Below are 19,768 nucleotides of genomic sequence, written 5' to 3'. Positions count from 1 at the left end.
AATAAGATTTTCAGGGATCAGTGAAAAGAGACAGAGTTAAATACAATTTATTTTCACAATGGGAATCATTGACTAACTTATAAATCATTTTTGTAAACATCTAAGGGAAAAACCAAGCCAAACAAAAGGCAAATCAAGGCCGGGCGCAGTGGCTCGTGCCTGTAATCCTAGCACTTTGGGAGGCCGAGGTGGGCGGATCAGGAGGTCAGGAGATCGAGACCATCCTGGCCAACATGGTGAATCCCTGTCTCTACTAAAAATACAAAAATTAGCTGGGCATGGTGGCATATGCCTGTAATCCCAGCTACTCAGGAGGCTGAGGTAGGAGAATCGCTTGAATCAGGGAGTCAGAAGTTGCAGTAAGCCAAGATCGCGCCACTGCACTCCAGCCAGGTGACAGAGTAAGACTGTCTCAAAAAAAAAAAAAAAAAAGGCAAATCAAGTTCCAAATATTTGTTGAAGAGAATATAAATACTAATCAAAATTCGGGTCTTAACTTTCATATTAACTTCTCATAATATCTCTTTACTGTTTTTGAACCAAAGTTAGGATTAATATTCTGTATAAAATGTTATAACTTTATAATGTATTAAATGTAGGTGTTTGTTATCTGTTCAAGTAATGGAATGACAAAATAGTTTGTTTATAAGATAAAACTTTACTAAAAATATTTAGAATTTAATGGAAAAAAAGAAAACAACGCTCTTGTGAATTTTGACAAATGCCATCTCAATATAAGACAAGTCATTTTCCAAAATGACTTTTATCAACTTATTTCATGTGCATAACAAAACAGAAAATTTGCTACATTTTTTTTGTTTCACGAAATTCCCAGTGTGTGACAAATTGGTTCTAAAATAAATACCAAAAAATACTAAGTTCACATTTTTTTTTCTATTCCATATTTTTAATACAGAATAAAACTTTTTACCTGTATTAACAAGAGCACTGCTGTTGTAGAGTGTACCAAGGTGAGGTCCAGAAAGAGACAGAAACGTATGAAGTTTGTTGAGGTAATATTTAAACCTTGGCCTTGTAAGCACTGAACGAATTATTAAATTGCCCAATGAATGTCCAATAAAGCTTTAAGAGGGAAAAAAAAAGTTATTTTTCTCACAGCATTAGTTTTAGAAACAAAAATCAAAGTTGATCCACTATAAAATGGATGTGAATACTAACAATTTGAAAATTTCCAATGTAAAAGTATAGTGATACTTTGAAATGATATACCACATTTTGAAGGAAAAAAATGTGAGAATGTATAGAAGATCCTCATTATTATATAATTTAAATGTTTATAGAAACAAGATATTAATCTGAAAACTTTTACTCAAAGTTTGTAACTGCTTAGATATAAATACATACTAAAGATAATAATATAATGACTAGATTACTTATTTGCCTTCTTAGGTACATACACAAATTATTTACTTATTAACTCATCATTTCAAACAAAATGATGAAATTGTATTTACAAAGGACAACTTGGAGAAAGTATATATCTGTTTCTCTTATTCTCTAGTCTATACTTCAAAGATGGACAGGTTTATGACTAACAGTATTTTCAAGGCATAGGTAATATATGTGCATTTTCCTACTATAAATCTTCGCTTATGCAAAAAGAATAGTATTTATGTAGCTAGCACTTCACTTTTATTATGAAATGGTTTAAATCAGTGGTCCCCAACATTTTTGGCACCAGGGACCAGTTTCACGAAAGACAATCTTTCCACAAACAGGGAGTTGTGGGGATGCTTTTGGGATGGAACTATTCCACCTCAGGCATTAGATTCTCATAAGGAACACACAGCCTAGATCCCTTGCATGTGCAGTTTAAAATAGGGTTCACAAATCCAATGCTCACTGCTGATCTACAGGAGGCGGAGCTCAGGGGGTAATGCTTGCTCACCCACCCCAATGCCATTCACCTCCTGTTGTGAGGTCTGGTTCCTAAGAGGCCACGGACAGGTACCAGTCTGTGGCCCAGGGTTTGGGGACCCCTGGTTTAAATCAAAAGAGCCTGTTTACTTACTGTTATTTTTACAACAGATGGTATAAGATTCCCTGGGGACAATTAGCAATGAAAGAAGACAGCTTGAGAGCTGTCTAAACACTAGCTTGCAGATGTATCTTGTGAGAAGCTCAGGACAAACTTCCCTCCCAAACTGAACTTCCTAAAGTAGTGGGGGTGGGAATTCTGATGGTAGCTAACAGTCTACAATCAACCAGATTACACTTTTGGAAAATGATTGATTATAACTGACAATCTAACCTGAAAGACAATACTTTTGAGGAGGAATAAGTAAGTTGAAATATTATTTTTCTCATCATAAAATAATAAACGAATAAAAGCTAAACAAGATTTTAAGATCCACAAATGAATAATTGTAAGAAAATAATCTCTTCCTCCAACCAACAAACCTGAACCTTCTCTCATATTTTAACAGAATTCTGTTTTTTAAAACATGACTTTAGGTAAAAACTGCTTATCTCTCTTCTTATTCCCTATACTTCAAGTTGGAAACAAACTGTCCAAAAGCTTACAGTATGCAGAGCCAGCTTCTTCCTCTAACCTAGATGGGATATGAATGTAGTCAGTTTATTCTGCGCTTTTTGAAATAAAGACTCTTCTCTCCTACATCTATTAACAAGATCTAATTAAATAATGAAACTCATATTGGCGTAATCATCATGTCTTGCTTGTGGAAAACTAACTCACAAACGTATACAGTAGTCATAAAATCTGGCTGGGCAAGGTGGCACACGTCTGTAATCCCAGCACTTTGGGAAGCCAAGGTGGGAGGATCATTTGAGCTCAGGAGTTTGAGACCAGCCTGGGTACCATAGTGAAACTCCCACCTCTACAAAAATTAGCTGGACATGGTGGCGCATGCCTATAGTCCCAGCTACTTGGGGGGCTGAGGTGGGAGGATCGCCTGAGCCCAGGGGGTTGAGACTGCAGTGAGCCGAGACGGCGCCACTGCTCTCTAGCCTGGGTGACTGAGCAAGACCCTGCCTCAAAAAAAAAAGTATACAAACTTTGAAAGTGTTTTTGTTGCTTCATATACATATATGTAAGTCACAGAGCCTTTACATATTCACAGAGTTGTAACTCACTATGATCAATTTTAGAACCTTTTTTCCACCTCAAAAAGAAATCCTATATCCTTTAGTTATCCCCACCATCCCTCATCTTCCCCAGCTCTAAGTAAACACTAACCCACTTTCTTCTCTACAGATAATGCTTTTTTGGACATTTCATATAAATCTTTCCCTAAAATCTTTACTTTTTTTCACTGTAAATTAATTTGAGTTGTAGTCTCCTATATTTCAGAATAGGACAACCCTACCACAAATTCTGTTTAACTTTTCTATAATTCATACAAATATAAAAATAAATTGAATAATATTAAAGAAGATACCTTATTTTGGAGACTGTTAGACTATATATCTGAATATACTGTATTATCTCATCCAAAAGACGATCAGTCATGCTATCAAAATCAGCAAAAGTATCATTCTAAAAAGAAAGCAAAGCACATAACATTGTATTTGGGAATATGTATAATCACAAGAAAAACTAACAATATAAACATTATTTTTAATTTAGGTACTGAAAATATGGTTAAGTCCAACGTTTTTTAGAGAAGTTAGTGAGTGTAATATTTGTTACATTAAAATGAGCAAAGAGACTAAATTTCTAGGGGAAAAAAAGGTTCAGTGTTCTTAAAATACTTACATTATTTAGTTGTTTAGCTCACTACCAGTATGAAACATAGATGCTTACAATGGTTTAATTAATGAAATATTTCTATAGAAATGTGGAATTCTAGAAATGTTTCATATGTGAAGAGATCATAAGTCAAAATGTAAATCATATATATTTCCTCCGGATATATATTTAAATTAAATTTCATAGAAATCAGAAAAACTATTTCTACTATTACAGGCATTTTGTAGTAAGTCAAAATTAAGGTAGAAACTAGTACAAAAATGTTTGTTTTCACTGAAAACACTGTCATATTGTACCTGATTTCTCTCAGACATAAGAAAATCAATTCTTCCCCCAGGCAGTCCAAGTTCAATGTAAGTTTTTACTAATCGAAGATCTGCACTGTTTCCTAAAAAATGAAAAATGATGTTTAAAGGATGAGATAAAGTAAAAGGTACAAAGTCCACCATCATATATTTTTACAGTTTTTCTATGCCATTTGTGAATAGGCAATGTACTATGAAATAGTTCTCAATTTTTATGTCAAAGTTGATTTCTATTAGCCAGGCAATGTCAATTCAACAGTTTTTTTTCTTTTTTGAGACAAAGAGTCTTGCTCTGTTGCCCAGGCTGGAGTGCAGTGGCACGATCTCGACTCACTGAAACCTCTGCCTCCCAGGTTCAAGCGATTCTCTTGCCTCAACCTCCCGAGTAGCTAGGACTACAGGTGCATGCCACCACGCCCAGCTAATTTTTTGTATTTTTAGTAGAGGTGGGGTTTCACCGTGCTAGCTAGGATGGTTTTGATCTCCTGACCTTGTGATCTGCCTGCCTTGGCCTCCCAAAGTGCTGGGATTACAGGTGTGAGCCACCATGCCTGGCCAACAGTTTTTTAGGTGGTTTTGGTGGCTTTCACTTTTCTACTTAATAGTGTATTTATTTATCAAACTGTTAGCATATCACTTTGGTGACTGCTGGCTACAGTAGCTATAAATGGTGCCTTACCATCACCATTCTAGGTAATCATACAGCAAACTCTGAATGCATTTTAGATTTACTCTGTTGACTTTCCTTTGGTGATACTGGCACAGACTGAGAAAAATAAAAATCCATTTAAACATCTAAGAAAGTTTATTTTAATAATTATTAACTCAAAAGGCATTCATACATATACTTATAATACAGATACAGAACACAAGCGTTCTTCAAAAGGTTCATGGAAAGCGCATCATAAAAAAATCTACGTATGGGTTTCAAAAATGTTTCACACCAAAATAAACACATACTAATCTGTTATAACGTGTCTGAATAGAATCTAGTTTGAGGCACGAAATCAGTTTGAGGCTGGGTGCGGTGGCTCACGCCTGTAATCCCAGCACTTTAGAAGGCCAAGGTGGGCGGATCACAAGGTCAGGAGATTGAGACCCACCTGGCTAACAGGGTGAAACCCGGTCTCTACTAAAAATACAAAAAATTTGCCAGGTGTGGTGGCAGACGCCTGTAGTCCCAGCTACTTGGGAGCCTGAGGCAGGAGAATGGTGTGAACCCGGGAGGTGGAGCTTGCAGTGAGCTGAGATCATGCCATTGTTGACAGAGTGAGACTCCGTCTCAAAAAAAAAAAAAAAAAAAAAAAAAAGAAAAAAAAGAAAAGAAATCAGTTTGAAAAGAAACCTTATCAAACAACATGAATTCTGCTAAAATGGAAGCAAGAACAAACATCAAACTTATGGTGAAGCTTCAGTGGAAGAATGGTGAAATAACTGAGGCTTTACAAAAAGTTTATTGGGAAATGCCCCAAAGAAATCAGCAGTTTACAAATGGATAACTTGTTTCAAAAAGGGAAAAAACAATGTTGAAGATAAAGCATACAGCAGTAGACCACCCACATCAATTTGTGAGGAACAACTTCATTTTGTTCATGCCCTAATTAAAGAGGACTGACAATTAACAGCACAAACAACAGCTGACATCTTAGACATCTCAATTGGTTCAGCCTACAGAATTCTGACTGAAAAATTAAAGTTGAACAAACTTTCCACTCAATGGGTGTCAAAACCATTGTGCTCAAATTAGCTGCAGACAAGAGCTTTCAATGGAAATATTAAACAAATGGTATCAAGATCCTAAAGCATTTCTTCAAAGAATTGTAACAGGAAATGAAACATAGCTTTACCAGTATGATCCTGAAGACAAAGCACAATCAAACCAATGGCTATCAAGAGGTAGAAGTGGTCCAGTCAAAGCAAAAGTGGACCAGTTAAGAGCAAAGGTCAAGGCAACAGTGGTTTGGAATGTTCAAGGCATTTTGCTTCTTGACTTTCCAGAGGACCAAAGGATGATAACATCTGCTCATCATGAGAGTGTTTTGAGAAAATCAGCCAAAGTTTTAGCAGAAAAATGCCTGGAAAAGCTTCACCAGAGAGTCCTTCTCCATCATGACAATATTCCTACTCATTACTCTCATGAAGAGGGCAATTTTGTGAGAGTTTTGATTTACAGTCCTGATTTGGTTCCTCTGACTACTTTGTTTTCTTATCTTAAAAACTCTGTAAAGGGGATCCATTTTTCTTTGGTTTTTAATGTAAAAAACAAAGCACTGACATGACTAAATTCCCAGGACCCTCAGTTCCTGGAAATGTACTAGAATGGCTGGCATAACTGCTTACAAAGGTGTCTTGAAGTAGACAGAGTTTACATTGAGAAATGAAGTTTACATTTCTATTTTTATCTTTTAACTCCATTTTCCCACAATTTTTGTTTGTTTGTTTGAGATGGAGTCTTACTCTGTTGCCCAGGCTGGAGTGCAGCGGCTCAGTCTTGGCTCATTACAGCCTCTGCCTCCTGGGTTCAAGCGATTTTCCTGCTTCAGCCTCCCGAGTAGCTGGGATTACAGGCGTCCAGCACCACGCCTGGCAAATTTATTTTTCCACATTTTTTCTGAATTCCTCTCTCATATAAATACAAAAATAATTATCTTCAAAAATAGTGTAGTGGATTCCTTTGGTTTACTAGCAATATAAACACGTCATTATCAACTGCTGAATTTTTATTTTACCTGATATTTACCTTTTAGAATTTTATGATTTAATGCATTGACAGAGGTAATTGTTTTATTCTTCATTTTAAAAGGAGTACCTCTAATATTCACCACAAACTATAAGTTTTCCATAGGCTTGAAATATATATGCTTAATCACATTAAGGAAACAGACTAATCCGACTGAGATCAAAGTTTTGTGCTTACTTTTAATAATTGGGAATGGTTATTAAATTGTATACAGTTTCTTACTTGATTTGCTGATGTAGGGTATTTTATTACTAAAATTCTTTATACTTACTTATCTTTCTATTCTGGGAAATAAACCTTATTTGTTACAGTAACTTACTCTAGTATATTAATTCCAAGTGCTAGAGTTCTGTTAAATATATTTGAGTTCATTAAGCATATTTATGTTATATTGGTCTACTGTTTTTTGAGGGTGGGTGTTGGTGTGATATCTTTATCGGATTTGGTAACAAGGTTAGGGTAACTTTAAGGAATAAAATGGGCTGCTTTCTACCTTTTCCTCCATTGCTCTAGAACAATTTATGTAACATAGGGATAATCTGCTTCTTAAAATTTTTTAAAAAGAATTTGCCAGAGATTCTACTGGGTCCAGAAGTCTTTCTTGGAAGATAATTCTTGGAAAACTTTATTATTTGGGGAAAGGGAAGAAAAGTTAGCATTGAGAATGCTTTATTTCTTGAGAGGCCGGTTTTTTTTTTTTTTAAAAAAAAAGAAAAATCTACAATTTTATGCTAATTTAGTACTAGGGACATTTGTTTAATATTTTCATAATCCATAAAAATCCAGTTTGTTGCTATAGAATCTCATTATAATACAGTAATATTGCATTGGTCTAGAGAAATTTGGCATCTTCTAACAGTTCCTACATCTAGAAAAAAACTGTTGAGTAACCAAACGGCTGTCATCAAACCCCAGCACTAAAGCCAGGTACCTGTATTTAGAATTTAATTTATATCTTAATTAATGAAATTTTAACTTCTAGAAATACTGATTTTTCTAGCACATAAAGTTTAAAGCAGTCAGGTAAAAGGGAACCAGAAAGACTATCAAAGGGAGACAAAATAACTGCCATGAGGTGACAGCCGGCAAAACCAACAATAAGAGAGAAGATAAAAAAAAATCCACTGAGTTCATGTCCTTTGCAGGGACATGGATGAAGTTGGAAACCATCATTCTCAGCAAACTAACACAGGAACAGAAAACTAAACACCACATGTTCTCACTTCTTAGTAGGAGTTGAACAATGAGAACAAATAGACACAGGGAGGGGAACATCACACACCAGGGCCTGTCGCGGGGTGGGGGACTAGGGGAGGGATAGCATTAGGAGAAGTACCTAATGTAGATGACAGCAAACCACCATGGCATGTGTATACCTATATAACGAATCTGCATGTTTTGCATGTATATCCCAGAACTTAAAGTATAATGAAAAAAAAAAATCCAAAATTAAACAAAATGTTGGCACATAACTGTCATTTCCATGGAAAGTTTACTTACCAAGGAATCTAATATTACACTTAAGATAAGTAAAATTAAGCATATTTCTGTTTCAGAATGCATTTAAGATTCAATTAATTTAAGCAATTAAAAATCTTTTTTTGGTTCAAAGATTAGATGAAATTAAATGAGACTAGGAAAAAAATATATTGAGTTGCTCTGGGTTACATCAATAGATGTCACATACCATCTAAACCATGCACACAGACAATCAGATGTACTCCATCTTCAGAACCATCCTCTTCTTCTATGCTAAAATAAGGTACTGAGGATGCCAGCAGAGGAACTTCACTGTACATGAACCCAGGAAGTTTTAGTTGCTTCAGTTCTTCTTTTGCCTGAAGGAAGCTGAAGTAAAATATAAAAGATACTCTTTACTAAGCATCATATTCAGTTGTTAGAACCAAAAAGAGTCTCCTGAATTTAGAGAATTGTAGAAGTGGAAACCCAACAATATTTGGTTTTAAAACCATGAAAGTATGTGGCATCACCTAAGTGATTTAGAAACCAGAGAGTAATTTTCTTTACTATTTGTAGTATATATTCTATCAAACACAATGAACACTTTCAACCTGAAATCACTTGAAAATATTCTTTTAAACTTGAAATCAACTAAGAAAACATTCCGAGTGGAGTTATGCTTTCTGCAAAATTTAATACTGTATGCACAGAAAAGCTGGGAGAGGGACTGGAGAGGTGATAATCTGATGTTTATCCTGTAATCAAATCTAACCCTCTTTGCTCCTTTTTAATCTTGCATAAGTGGAAGAGAAGGAGTGATTTACAAAATGTAACAGTGAGAATGGTAGTTACAGTATTTAGCAGATTAGGTTATTTGTATTTTTCTCTAAAAATACCAATAAGAAGGAGCAGAATGAAGAGGGCAATATGACTACATACAATTAGTGGTATATACTCGTTTGCAATGACGGACAATCTAATCAATTTGGGGATTGCAAACATCAAAAATTATTAACTATTGAACATCCATCATTTGGACTGATAAAGTGAAGCTGGAAGAGGAACCTGATAAACATTAAACTGAGTAGGATAAGCTGGGTGAAAACATATAGAGTCTATATGAGAGATCATTGCTTTCTGATGACTCAGATGGTCTGAAGTAACCAGTTGGTGATACAAACTTTATTCTCCCCGCATATTACAATTTTTTAATTGGTCATTGTTAACCTCAGTGGTTTCACTAGCTTTAGACTCTATGTATCTTAATTTTTGTGTATAAATCAGAATAATCTGAGAACTTTAAAAATCTCTTTCTATATATACATGCTCAGACCTCTTACCCCAAATACTATGACTCAATCTGGCTGAGGCAGAAGAGTATTTTAAGAACCAGTACTCACTGGTAAACCTGTATCATCCCCAGATTTTTCTGGATATTTTACTGGTATATGAAATCTAAATTTTGGAAACCACTGACTTAGCTGAAGGCAATCAGCATCTGGTAAGTTTAAGAAGTTTCCATTACCCTGTTACTCATTTAACTAATATTGTCCTTATTTCCTAGATAAACTCATAAAACTTGGCTTCTGTCTGGAAGTTAATGGAGAAGAAATGAGGGACTGATGAAAAAAGGGTTTTGACCTCAATTATTCCATACTTCTAACACAAAACTACCACTGGAGAATCTGTGTCAGGGATTAGGGTCTAGTCTATAAAACAGCAGAACAGCACAATCATTCGGGAACTATAGGTCTTTCCGGCCAAGGGTATATTATGTTCATTTCTCCATTTCGGAGAGTCACCAAATAGGCACTTTTTGTATTACAGAAACCAGACAACAAAATAGACACTCAATCCTTTAGCACTATCTATGATTATACATATATACATATATATACACATACACACATATATACACACACACATATATATTTAGCAGCAGATACTATTATGTTTCATTACTTACGCTTGTATTTGAGGTTTTGGTGAACTTTCATACCAGGAAATTGAAGAAGTGAATTTGTAAGAAGTACTGCTTGGCTGCTTTGTAATGGCATCAAATTTACTTTTGGAAGAATATTTAACATTACAAGGAGACTCTCGTGGTGCAGATGGGAAGGACAAACAACCAGAAGTACAGACAGTAGGCATATTTATACCATCTCTCAGATAGTCACTGTTTATTTTTTCGGATTTTGTAAGTCTTTCTTCCATTAGTTCATCTCTGCTTGTATAGTGAGCATTTATTCTTCCATCCAAAGCTGAATAATCTGTTTCTTCATAGTACCCATTTTGAACCATTTGTTGATCCTGCTCTTCCTCCTCATCCTCTTTACCCTGTTCCTGTTGAAGATTACTAATTTCTTTTTCAGAAGTTTCCTTCTGAGGGCTAAGTGCATTGCTGTAGCTGACAGCACAGGTGTCAGAAATATCCGTACTGCTTTGAGAACCAAAATAATTTTCCACAAGCCCTTGCTTTACTATATCAGTACTGGCTGAAAAAGGATCACTTGTACCCAGATGAGTTTCACTTTCAACTGTATGGATTTCTGAATACATTTGTTTGAAATTTAATACATCACTACTTTTTTTCACAGTTCTATCTTCACTAACATCTGTATTAGTAGAAATGGAACCTGAAATGACACAAGGAGTGCCTAAACAAATCAGTTTTGAATTTAATGTAATTGCTGTCCCTGTAGAGTTATTAGATTTATCAGGACTCTGGAAGCCTTTACACATAGTATCCAAGTTAGGTTTGGAGCTGCAACTACTTTTCACATCACTGGAAATATCTTCATCTGAAAAAACAAATTGTACAGGGTCTTTAATGCTTGAATTTAAGGAATGTATTGCTACAGTTTCATTGTCCAAGTTCCCTGAAAACACAACACTCTGCTGTTGCAAAATGATACTTGACTTTTTAGTATCATCACATTTTGGCAAATCAGTCGTTCCTAGATTTAATACAGTTTTGCTATCATTTAGATGGCATTCAGGTACAACAGATTTCTTAGAATTTTCATCAGGTGACAGTTCATCATCAGAAGGTAGAGAGTTTATGGATGTCAAAGATGACTGTATTTCACTTATAGCACTTGTACTCTCAGTACAATGATTTCCTAATGAAAATTTTACATTATAATCAGGTTTCATCAAAAGCTGAGGAAATAATCTTTCACTATTGTAAGGACCTTGCCCTTGCACAGTTTCAAAGACTAAATCAGTGTTTGGATGTGTCGCAAAAGAACTTGGTTCACTTTCAACACCCGAATCTGAAAATCTAGATGAGGCATATGCGGCATTAATATCTGGTAACTTAATTGTATCTCCACTTACTACAACATGATATTCTTTTGTAGAAGGGGCAGGTAGATTACTTCTTAATTTAGTTAATGATTCTCCAATAGAAAGACACTTTGCTTCTTGCAAAGCTTCCTTTTCAAATGTTATTTCTATAGATTTAGATTTACCATTAGATTCTAAGGACTCAAAGTTGGGTAGTAAATTATCCACAAGTATTTCTTCTTGTCGAAGCTCTGTCCAAGGTCCTAGTTTGACAGTTATTTTCTCTTCACTGAAAGGATCTCTATTACTGGGCTTTATTTCAATTGTTCTAACTCCCAAAGATGGGGATGTTTGATGATCATGGCAATCGTCTGATGACCTTCTGGATGCCAGATTGTGTTCCATTTGTAAAATTTCACTATCGTCCTGGGAGATATCAAGTTTACCTGAAATGGACAAATTTGCACAAAGATTTAGGTTGCCAGAGTTCAAAGGATCAAACTGGTCTGGTTGCATATTTTCAATATCTGGAGACTTTTGTTCAGTTCTCTCTGTATTAGTTGGCAAACAGCTAGCTTCCTTTTGACTTGTCTGTCTCATGTAGGTCTTTGGGTCAAAATTATATCCACATATTGTGGGATCCAGACCTTCCTTCTGACTATGTGAAGGATTGCCTTCAAAGCATTTAGTGAGATCATTTGATGCTGTACTTTTCAAACATTTGTAGCCTACCAAAACCACAGAATCCTTAGAGTTCTGTTTTATTAATTTTTTTGTGTTTTCAGATTTCATTGTTTTCATAAGCTTAGTAACCTTAACCTTGGATTTATTTGATTCTTCATTCTTTCCTTTTACAGATTTTGTTAGCTGCTTTTCACCTTCTGTATACCAAATACTGGAGGCACCAGCAGGTCTGACTTTCAACTCTGGGCTAGAAAGTCCTGCTACAGAGCTTTCTTCAGTCTCATATTTATCCATTTTACTGGACTCTGATCTCTGAAGATTCTGAATTCCCATCCAGGGTGCATCTAAGTCTTTTATCCAAAGAAAAAAAGATTCAGGTTTAAAACAAAGTGTGAAAACTCATATGATTCTTTTTCTAACTATAACTTTCTAATATCCTCAAACATAAATAAAACCAGAGAGGAAAAAAAATTATTCCATATTAGGGAATGGTTTTATGTATATTAGGAAGAATATACTGAAAACTATACACATAGCTTGTATATTTTAGTTAGATTACACTTACCTTCAGTAACTGAATCTAAATACCTATCTTCAAAGATTATAGGTAATGAATTGAGATCTCCATCTAATTCACTACATTCAATAGGTAAGGGTGGAAGAGAACTGCAGAAGGAAGTATTTTTGATAGCGGTGCACATCTGTAGATGACTCTGAGCACTGAAAAATATTTCTTAAGTCAGATTGTAATTTTAAGAAATTATACCCAACTCTCCTTTATAGACTCTACCCTTTCCCCTTCCCTCCTCCATTCCTATCCCCCATCTGTAAGACATAATCTTCTTATGAAAGAGCTGCTTGGTCAGCGATAAAAACTGGTAAAATGAAAATGATGGTTTGTTGGCAATAAATTATTGACTTATTAAATTACAGAATGCTAATTATTTATGTAATTTCCATTATATTATTCTATACTTTCTTATTTCAAAGTGAGTTTCCATGCTTAATGTCTCAACTTCTTAATCTGCTGCAAATCACATATAAGAGAAATACCCAAAGCTTAACTGCCTAGTGATTATTTGATGCTAGTGCTGGGAAAAAGACGTGTCTCATTTCTACTGTTTCTACTTAACATATATTGACAAATAAAATTAACAGCTATTTAAAACAAGATGTATAATTTTCTAATACAAAACAATTAAAACAGAAAACCCTGTCTTACGGAAAATTTCAAACAAATCAAAAAATAGTATAAAATACCCCACATACATACCTCTGAACTTCAACAATTAACATGTGCCCTTTTTATCAGCACTCACTACCTACCTTGATACTCTATTATTATTTATAGGATTTTTTTGTGGTATAATTTATATGCATTAAAATATAAATCTTAGCTGTATGATTTTGACAAATGGATATATGATACAGAACATTTCCATCTACTCAGATGGTTCCCTCATGTCTTCCCAATCCAGCACAAGTCAATGCCAAGAAAACCACTGTCCTGTCTTTTTTTCATCTTAGTTTTGCCTATTCTATAACTTCATATAAGTAGTATCATATAGTATTCAATTTTTAATGTCTAGCTTTTTTTGCTCAGCATAATGTCCTCTAAATATTCTTTAATGCCAAAGGAAACTAGGACTAAATCTACTCAGTAGGAGAGACAGAAGGCATTTGTTCTGGATATTTTAATTGTAAATCATTTACAATTACAGAAAACAATATCTATGAAAATCTGTAATAAAAAAGGATGAACATAAGAAATTCTGACCTGTGAAAATACAGACAGAATATGGCCAAATGGAAGGCTAGAGCCAAAGCTGTAAGAGACTACCAAGATTATGGTAGATCTGATAAAAAGGGAAGGAGGAATATAGTGCATTATGCTTCTTTATATGTAAAGTATGGGACTTTTGTGAAGTAACTCATAAGATGAAACCTACTTTGATTAAAGATGGGACTTCTGAAATTCAAATTCCCCTAATTTCTTATATTAATACTGTATATTCTGTCACTGATAAATTCTGAGACAGGTATCTTATGTAAAAGGAAATAAAATCATTTTAATTTTGGATTTATACTACTCACTGAAGTTCCTGGTATGCAATGGCAGCTTCTCTCGGATGCTCAAAACAAAAGAATGCCTCAGAAAATCTGCGTACCTAAAAAATTCCAAAAGAGAATATTAACAATGTGAGATATTTAAAAAGTCAATCCGGCATCTTATAGTAAGGAGAGAAACAGCCTCCATTAGGCCCTCCATAATCACCTGTTGGAATTAAATTTCCCTTCTCCCTCTTCAGTGTTGCCAAAGCAATGTATTTTTGTACTGCATGAAATAAAATAAATCTGGAAAGCATATATAAATACAAGCTATTATGATTACCACCATAGCCTTTACCACCTTGTTTCTTAATTATATACATGAATTGTATCCCCTCCTGAAGTGTAAGGTTCTTTAGAATAGAAGCTGTGGGCCAGGTGTGGTGGCTCACACTTGTAATCCCAGCAGTTTGGGAGGCTGAGGAGGATGGATTACCTGAGGTCAAGAGTTCGAGACCAGCCTGGCCAACACGGTGAAACCCCGTCTCTACTAAAAACACAAAACTTAGTGGGGCATGGTGGCAGGAGCCTGTAATCCCATCTACTCGGGAGGCTGAGGCAGGAGAATCGCTTGAACTCGGGAGGCAGGGGTTGCAGTGAGCCGAGATGGCGCCACTGCACTCTAGGCTGGGCGACAAGAGTGAAACTCCGTCTCAAAAAAAAAAAAAAAAAAAGGCTATGTTTTGATGATCTTTGCATCCCCCCAAAACATGCAGATTGGCATATTACAGAATCAAGTACTTGGTAAATACATGTTGAATCTAGCTGAACATTTCTTCCATTGTATTTGTATTTTAACCCTTTCATTTTCAATTATGAAAGGAAAAGCTTTGTCAGCTACTGCAGCAAAATTAGGCAACAGTTAGGAGCTGGAAAAGATGTCTTATTTGGACAGTACAGAGAGGAGAAATTACATTACATCTACAATTATTTTCTAAACAAAGTAAGATCTAGGATTCTTTGGTTTTAAATGTCCAACAAATCAGAGACCTATTTTACTTATCATCGATATCTGGCCAGATGAATTTCTGACTTACTAAACTTGCTTCCCTAAGCAGATAAACCTGGGTCTTCAGACAAACAAGTCAATGAGGGAAGTGGGGAAAGAAGATATCAATGAGAAGGATGCGTTCTGTATCTTTACTTTCATATGTGGTCCAAATATTTCTTTTTCCTCTCCAACATTAAAGGAAAGATGAGAAAAAATAACAGCCTGTCTGGCTATTAAGATGATTTCCTTTGGGGCTACAAAGCATGAAAAAAACACATCTTTAAGTTATCTGGATTCCTGCAGCTGCAGCTGGACCTAAGAAACTGGCGCTAGCTGCTTTTCCTTCTCTCTCTACCTTCTTTAAGTCCCACAATAACGATCATTTCTTGACAGTACTCTACCTCATAGTCTCTATACTGAAAACTTTATTCTCATTCTTTGACTTAAACTACATAAAAACTCAATGTAAAATTGAATGATGAAGAAAAAACAAAAACGCTAGGATGATATTATCTTCATTTAATAGGTGAGGAAACAAAGATACAAATAGGTTAATTATTTGGCTAAGATAACATAGCTAGTAGGCGATAAACCTGTGATTCAAACAAAGATTTGAGAAACTCCAAATCTTGTACTCCAAACCACTTATCTTTTCCTTTCTAAATTAAGACTCCTTGTTATCAGAAATCTTTCCTTTCCTGTATGCACCCAAATGAAGTTCTTTCTAAATTCACTCTCAGCATAATTATCATGCTGTAGCTATTACAAGTAAGGGTATTAACTGTAGTGTGTGGCCATAACTAAGGTATGACTGCCACCTGATGGCAATACAGCTTATTTTCAGGCAAAAGTTTGACATAGAAAAAAAATTTTAAATTTACAAATATAAACTTCAAATACGGGCAATATATATATTACTGCTTTGTATATGCATGTATTTTGGCATGCATTTTTTGTTTATAAAAAATGAATTTTGTGTGCCCAATTAAAAAAGAAACTCATTTGGCAACATCAATTATTCAAAAGCTAGGAGGAAGAAAACAGTCAAGCATTCAAAATAAGTATTTGTTAATGCTTCACAGTTAAATACTCTTGTATCTGTGTTCACTATAATAATGCTGTTCAAACTGCTAACAGTATTTATATTACAATTCTATACGTGTGCATTCAGATTAGTTTCTAATTTTGAGTGCAGGGTTTATATCTGATAGATTATCTAATACCTATGCTACCTTGAAAAAAATAAGCACCTTGCAAATGTTTACTGAGCAAATGTTTTTTACGTCCTTGCACTAACTCATAGCAAAATACCATACAATTGTTTCATTACAAAGCTGATTTATACTTACTAGTTGATACAACTGCACTTGGTTTCAGTTATTTGCTTTCCCAATCCACACCACATTAAAAGAGCAAATTAGACAAAGAAAAATGAAGAATTAGAAGTAAGTACACAGGCAGTTACAAGAAATGAGAATATGATGAAAAAATATCCGTCTTTAAAAAAAAAAAGCCTAGAATTCCCCTCTAAAAGATCACACAAAATAAATAAAAAATTAATACTTGAGATTTTTTTAATGGATATTCCAATATCCTGGCATTTTTAATAACATGGAATACCAGTGTATTAAAGTTGAGCACATTAAATAAAATTCATGACAACTAAATCGTTATCAAAGGGCTAAAGTATGTTTGGTATAGGCATACCTTGGAGATATTATGGGTTAGGGTCCAGACCACCAGAATAAGGTGAATATTGCAATAAAGCAAGTCACATGAATTTTTTCAGTTTCCCAATGTGTATAAAAGTTATGTTTACGCTATACTGTCGTCTATTAAGTGTGCAACAGCATTATACCTTTTTAAAAAAAGCCAATGTGTATACTTTAAAAATATTTTATTGTTAAAAATGCTAATGATCATCTGAGCCTTTGGCTGGTTTTGCTGCTGGGAGGTCTTGCTTTGATATTGATAGCTGCTCATCAGGGTGGTTGTGGTGGCTATGGCAATTTCTTAAATTACAACAATGAAGTTCGCTGAATCAATTGACTCTCCCTTTCACAAAAGATTTCTCTCTAGCATGTGATGCAGTTTAACAGCATTTTACCCAGAGTAGAACTTCAAAATTGAGTCAATCCTCTTGAACCCTGCCACTGCTTTTTCAACTAAGTTTGTGTAATATTCCAAATCTTTTCTTGTCATTTCAACAATGTTCACAGCATCTTCACCAGAAGATTCTATTTCAAGAAACCACTTTCTCTGTTCACCCATAAGAAGCAACTCTTCATCTATTCAAGTTTGATTGAGATTGTAGCCATTCAGTCACATCTTCAGGCTCCACTTCTAATTCTAGTTCTCTCGCTATTTCCATCACATCTGCAGTTATTTTTCTCCACTCGTCTTGACCCCCTCACAGTTACCTATGAGGGTTAGAATCAACCTCTTCCAAACTTCTGTTCCTGTTGATATTTTGACCTCCTTCTTTGCATCATGAATGTTCTTAATGGCATCTACAACGGTGATTTTTTTTAAGAAGTTTTCCTTTTGCCCAGATCCACCAGAGGAATCACCATCTAGGGCAGCCATCGCCTTACAAAATGTATTTAAGTAATAAGGCTTGAAAGTCGAAATGACTCATGGATCACATGGGCTAAAGAATAGATCGTTGTGTTAGTCTGCATGGAAACATCATTAATCTCCTTGTATATCTCCATGAGAGATCTTGGCTGAGTAGGTGCAATATTAATGAGCAATAATATTTTGAAAGGAATCTTCTTATTCCTGAACTGTAGGTCTCAACAGTGGGCTTAAAATATTTAGTAAACCATGCTGTAAACAGATGTGCTGTAATCCAGGCCTTGTTAATACAGCAGAGTAGATTCAGCATAATTCTCAAGGGCTCTAGAATTTAGGAATGGTAAATGAGTATTGGTTTCAACCTCAAGGAACCAGTTACATTAGCTCCTAACAAGAGAGCCAGCCTGTCCTTTAAAGTCATGCACTGACTTCACTTTTCCAGCTATGAAAGCCCTAGATGGCATTTTCTTCTACTAGGCTGTTTTATCTCCATTGAAAATCTTTTGTTTAGTGCAGCCACCTTCATCTTCTGGAGAACGTGCTGTAGCTTTTCCATCAGAACTTGCTGCCTTACCTCACACTTTTATGTTATGGAGACTTCTTGCCTTAAACCTCAACAACCAATCTCTGCTAGTTTCAAATTTGTCTTCTGTAGCTTCCTTACCTCTCAGCCTTCATAGAATTGAGAAGAGTTAGGACCCTGCTCTGGATTAGGCTTTGGCTTAAGGCATTGTTGTGGCTGGGTTGATCTTCTATCCAGACCACTCAACCCTTTTCCACATTACTACTAAGACTGTTTCACTTTCTTATCATTCAATTAGAGAAGCATTTCAATTTCCTTCAATAACTTTTCCTTTGCATTCACAAGTTGGCTAACTGTTTAGTGCAAGAGACCTAGCTTGCAGTCTATCTTGGCTTTCAACATGCCTTCCTCCCTAAGCTTAATCATCTCGAGCTTTTGATTTAAACTGAGAAACTTGCAACTTTTCCTCTCACTTGAACACTTAGAGATCATTGCATATTAACAGACCTAATTTAAATATTGCTGTGGAGACCCAAGTAGAGGAAGAGAGATGAAGGGAATGCCAGTTGGTGAAACAGTCAGAACAAACACAACATGTATTAAGCTCACTGTCATATATTGACACTACTGTGGTGCTTCAAAACAATTCCAGTAGTAACATCAAAGATTATGGTTAGAATATTTAAAGAAAAAAAATTACCCATTAAAGATCACACTACTGGCTGGGCAGGGGGGCTCATGCCTGTAATCCCACCACTTTGGGAGGCCGAGGCAGGTGGATCACCTGAGGGGAGGAGTTAGAGACTAGCCTGACCAACATGGTCAAACCCTGTCTCTACTAAAAATACAAAAATTAGTTGGGCATGGTGACAGGTGCCTGTAACCCCAGCTACTTGAGAGGCTGAGGCAGGAGAATTGCTTGAACCAGTGGGGGGGCAGAGGTTAGAGTGAGCCAAGATCGTGTCATTGTACTCTAGCCTGGGTGACAAGAGTGAAACTCCATTTCAAAAAAAAAAAAAAAAAAAAGAAAAAAAGACAGAAAATGATGTGCATGCCACCATGCCTGGCTAATACTTGTACTTTTCATAGAGATGGAGTTTCTCCATCTTGCCTAGGCTGGTCTTGAACTCCTGGGCTCAAGTGATCCACCTACCTCAGCCCCCAAAATGTTAGCATTATTGGCGTGGGCTACCACCCCCCACTTAGACAGATTTATTTACTGAAAGTGCTAGACAAGATTTGTATATATACACATAAAAGCGATAAAATATTTTGTTTATGCTTATAGTCAAACTGGAAGTCTGCCTAAACCTTGCAAAATATAAAAGTATCAAATTATATACCATAAATAAACAAT

General features: G+C 35.4%; 1 protein-coding gene across 11 annotated transcripts in view; it reads right to left on the bottom strand.

Annotated features, from left to right (window-relative positions):
• FAM135A (family with sequence similarity 135 member A) overlaps positions 1-19,768 on the bottom strand; it is a 132,014-nt gene that overhangs the window by 23,017 nt on the left and 89,229 nt on the right. For 5 of the 11 annotated variants that reach the window (XM_037987125.2, XM_008013588.3, XM_037987126.2 and 2 more), the window contains 7 exons: positions 14,306-14,379; positions 12,777-12,931; positions 10,206-12,561; positions 8,466-8,626; positions 4,030-4,121; positions 3,423-3,520; positions 932-1,083 (listed from right to left, as the gene is read on the bottom strand). In XM_037987125.2, coding sequence (XP_037843053.2) covers positions 932-1,083; positions 3,423-3,520; positions 4,030-4,121; positions 8,466-8,626; positions 10,206-12,561; positions 12,777-12,931; positions 14,306-14,379 — 3,088 coding nt within the window. The remainder of the gene's footprint in view (positions 1-931; positions 1,084-3,422; positions 3,521-4,029; positions 4,122-8,465; positions 8,627-10,205; positions 12,562-12,776; positions 12,932-14,305; positions 14,380-19,768) is intronic. The other 6 variants (XM_037987129.2, XM_008013592.3, XM_037987130.2 and 3 more) reach the window with 3 other exon arrangements.

The sequence above is a fragment of the Chlorocebus sabaeus genome, chromosome 17, assembly GCF_047675955.1.
Source record: "Chlorocebus sabaeus isolate Y175 chromosome 17, mChlSab1.0.hap1, whole genome shotgun sequence".
NCBI classification, from domain to species: domain Eukaryota; kingdom Metazoa; phylum Chordata; class Mammalia; order Primates; family Cercopithecidae; genus Chlorocebus; species Chlorocebus sabaeus.
Note: the sequence above shows the minus strand (reverse complement) of the source record. Positions and strands in the feature narration are given on the sequence as shown.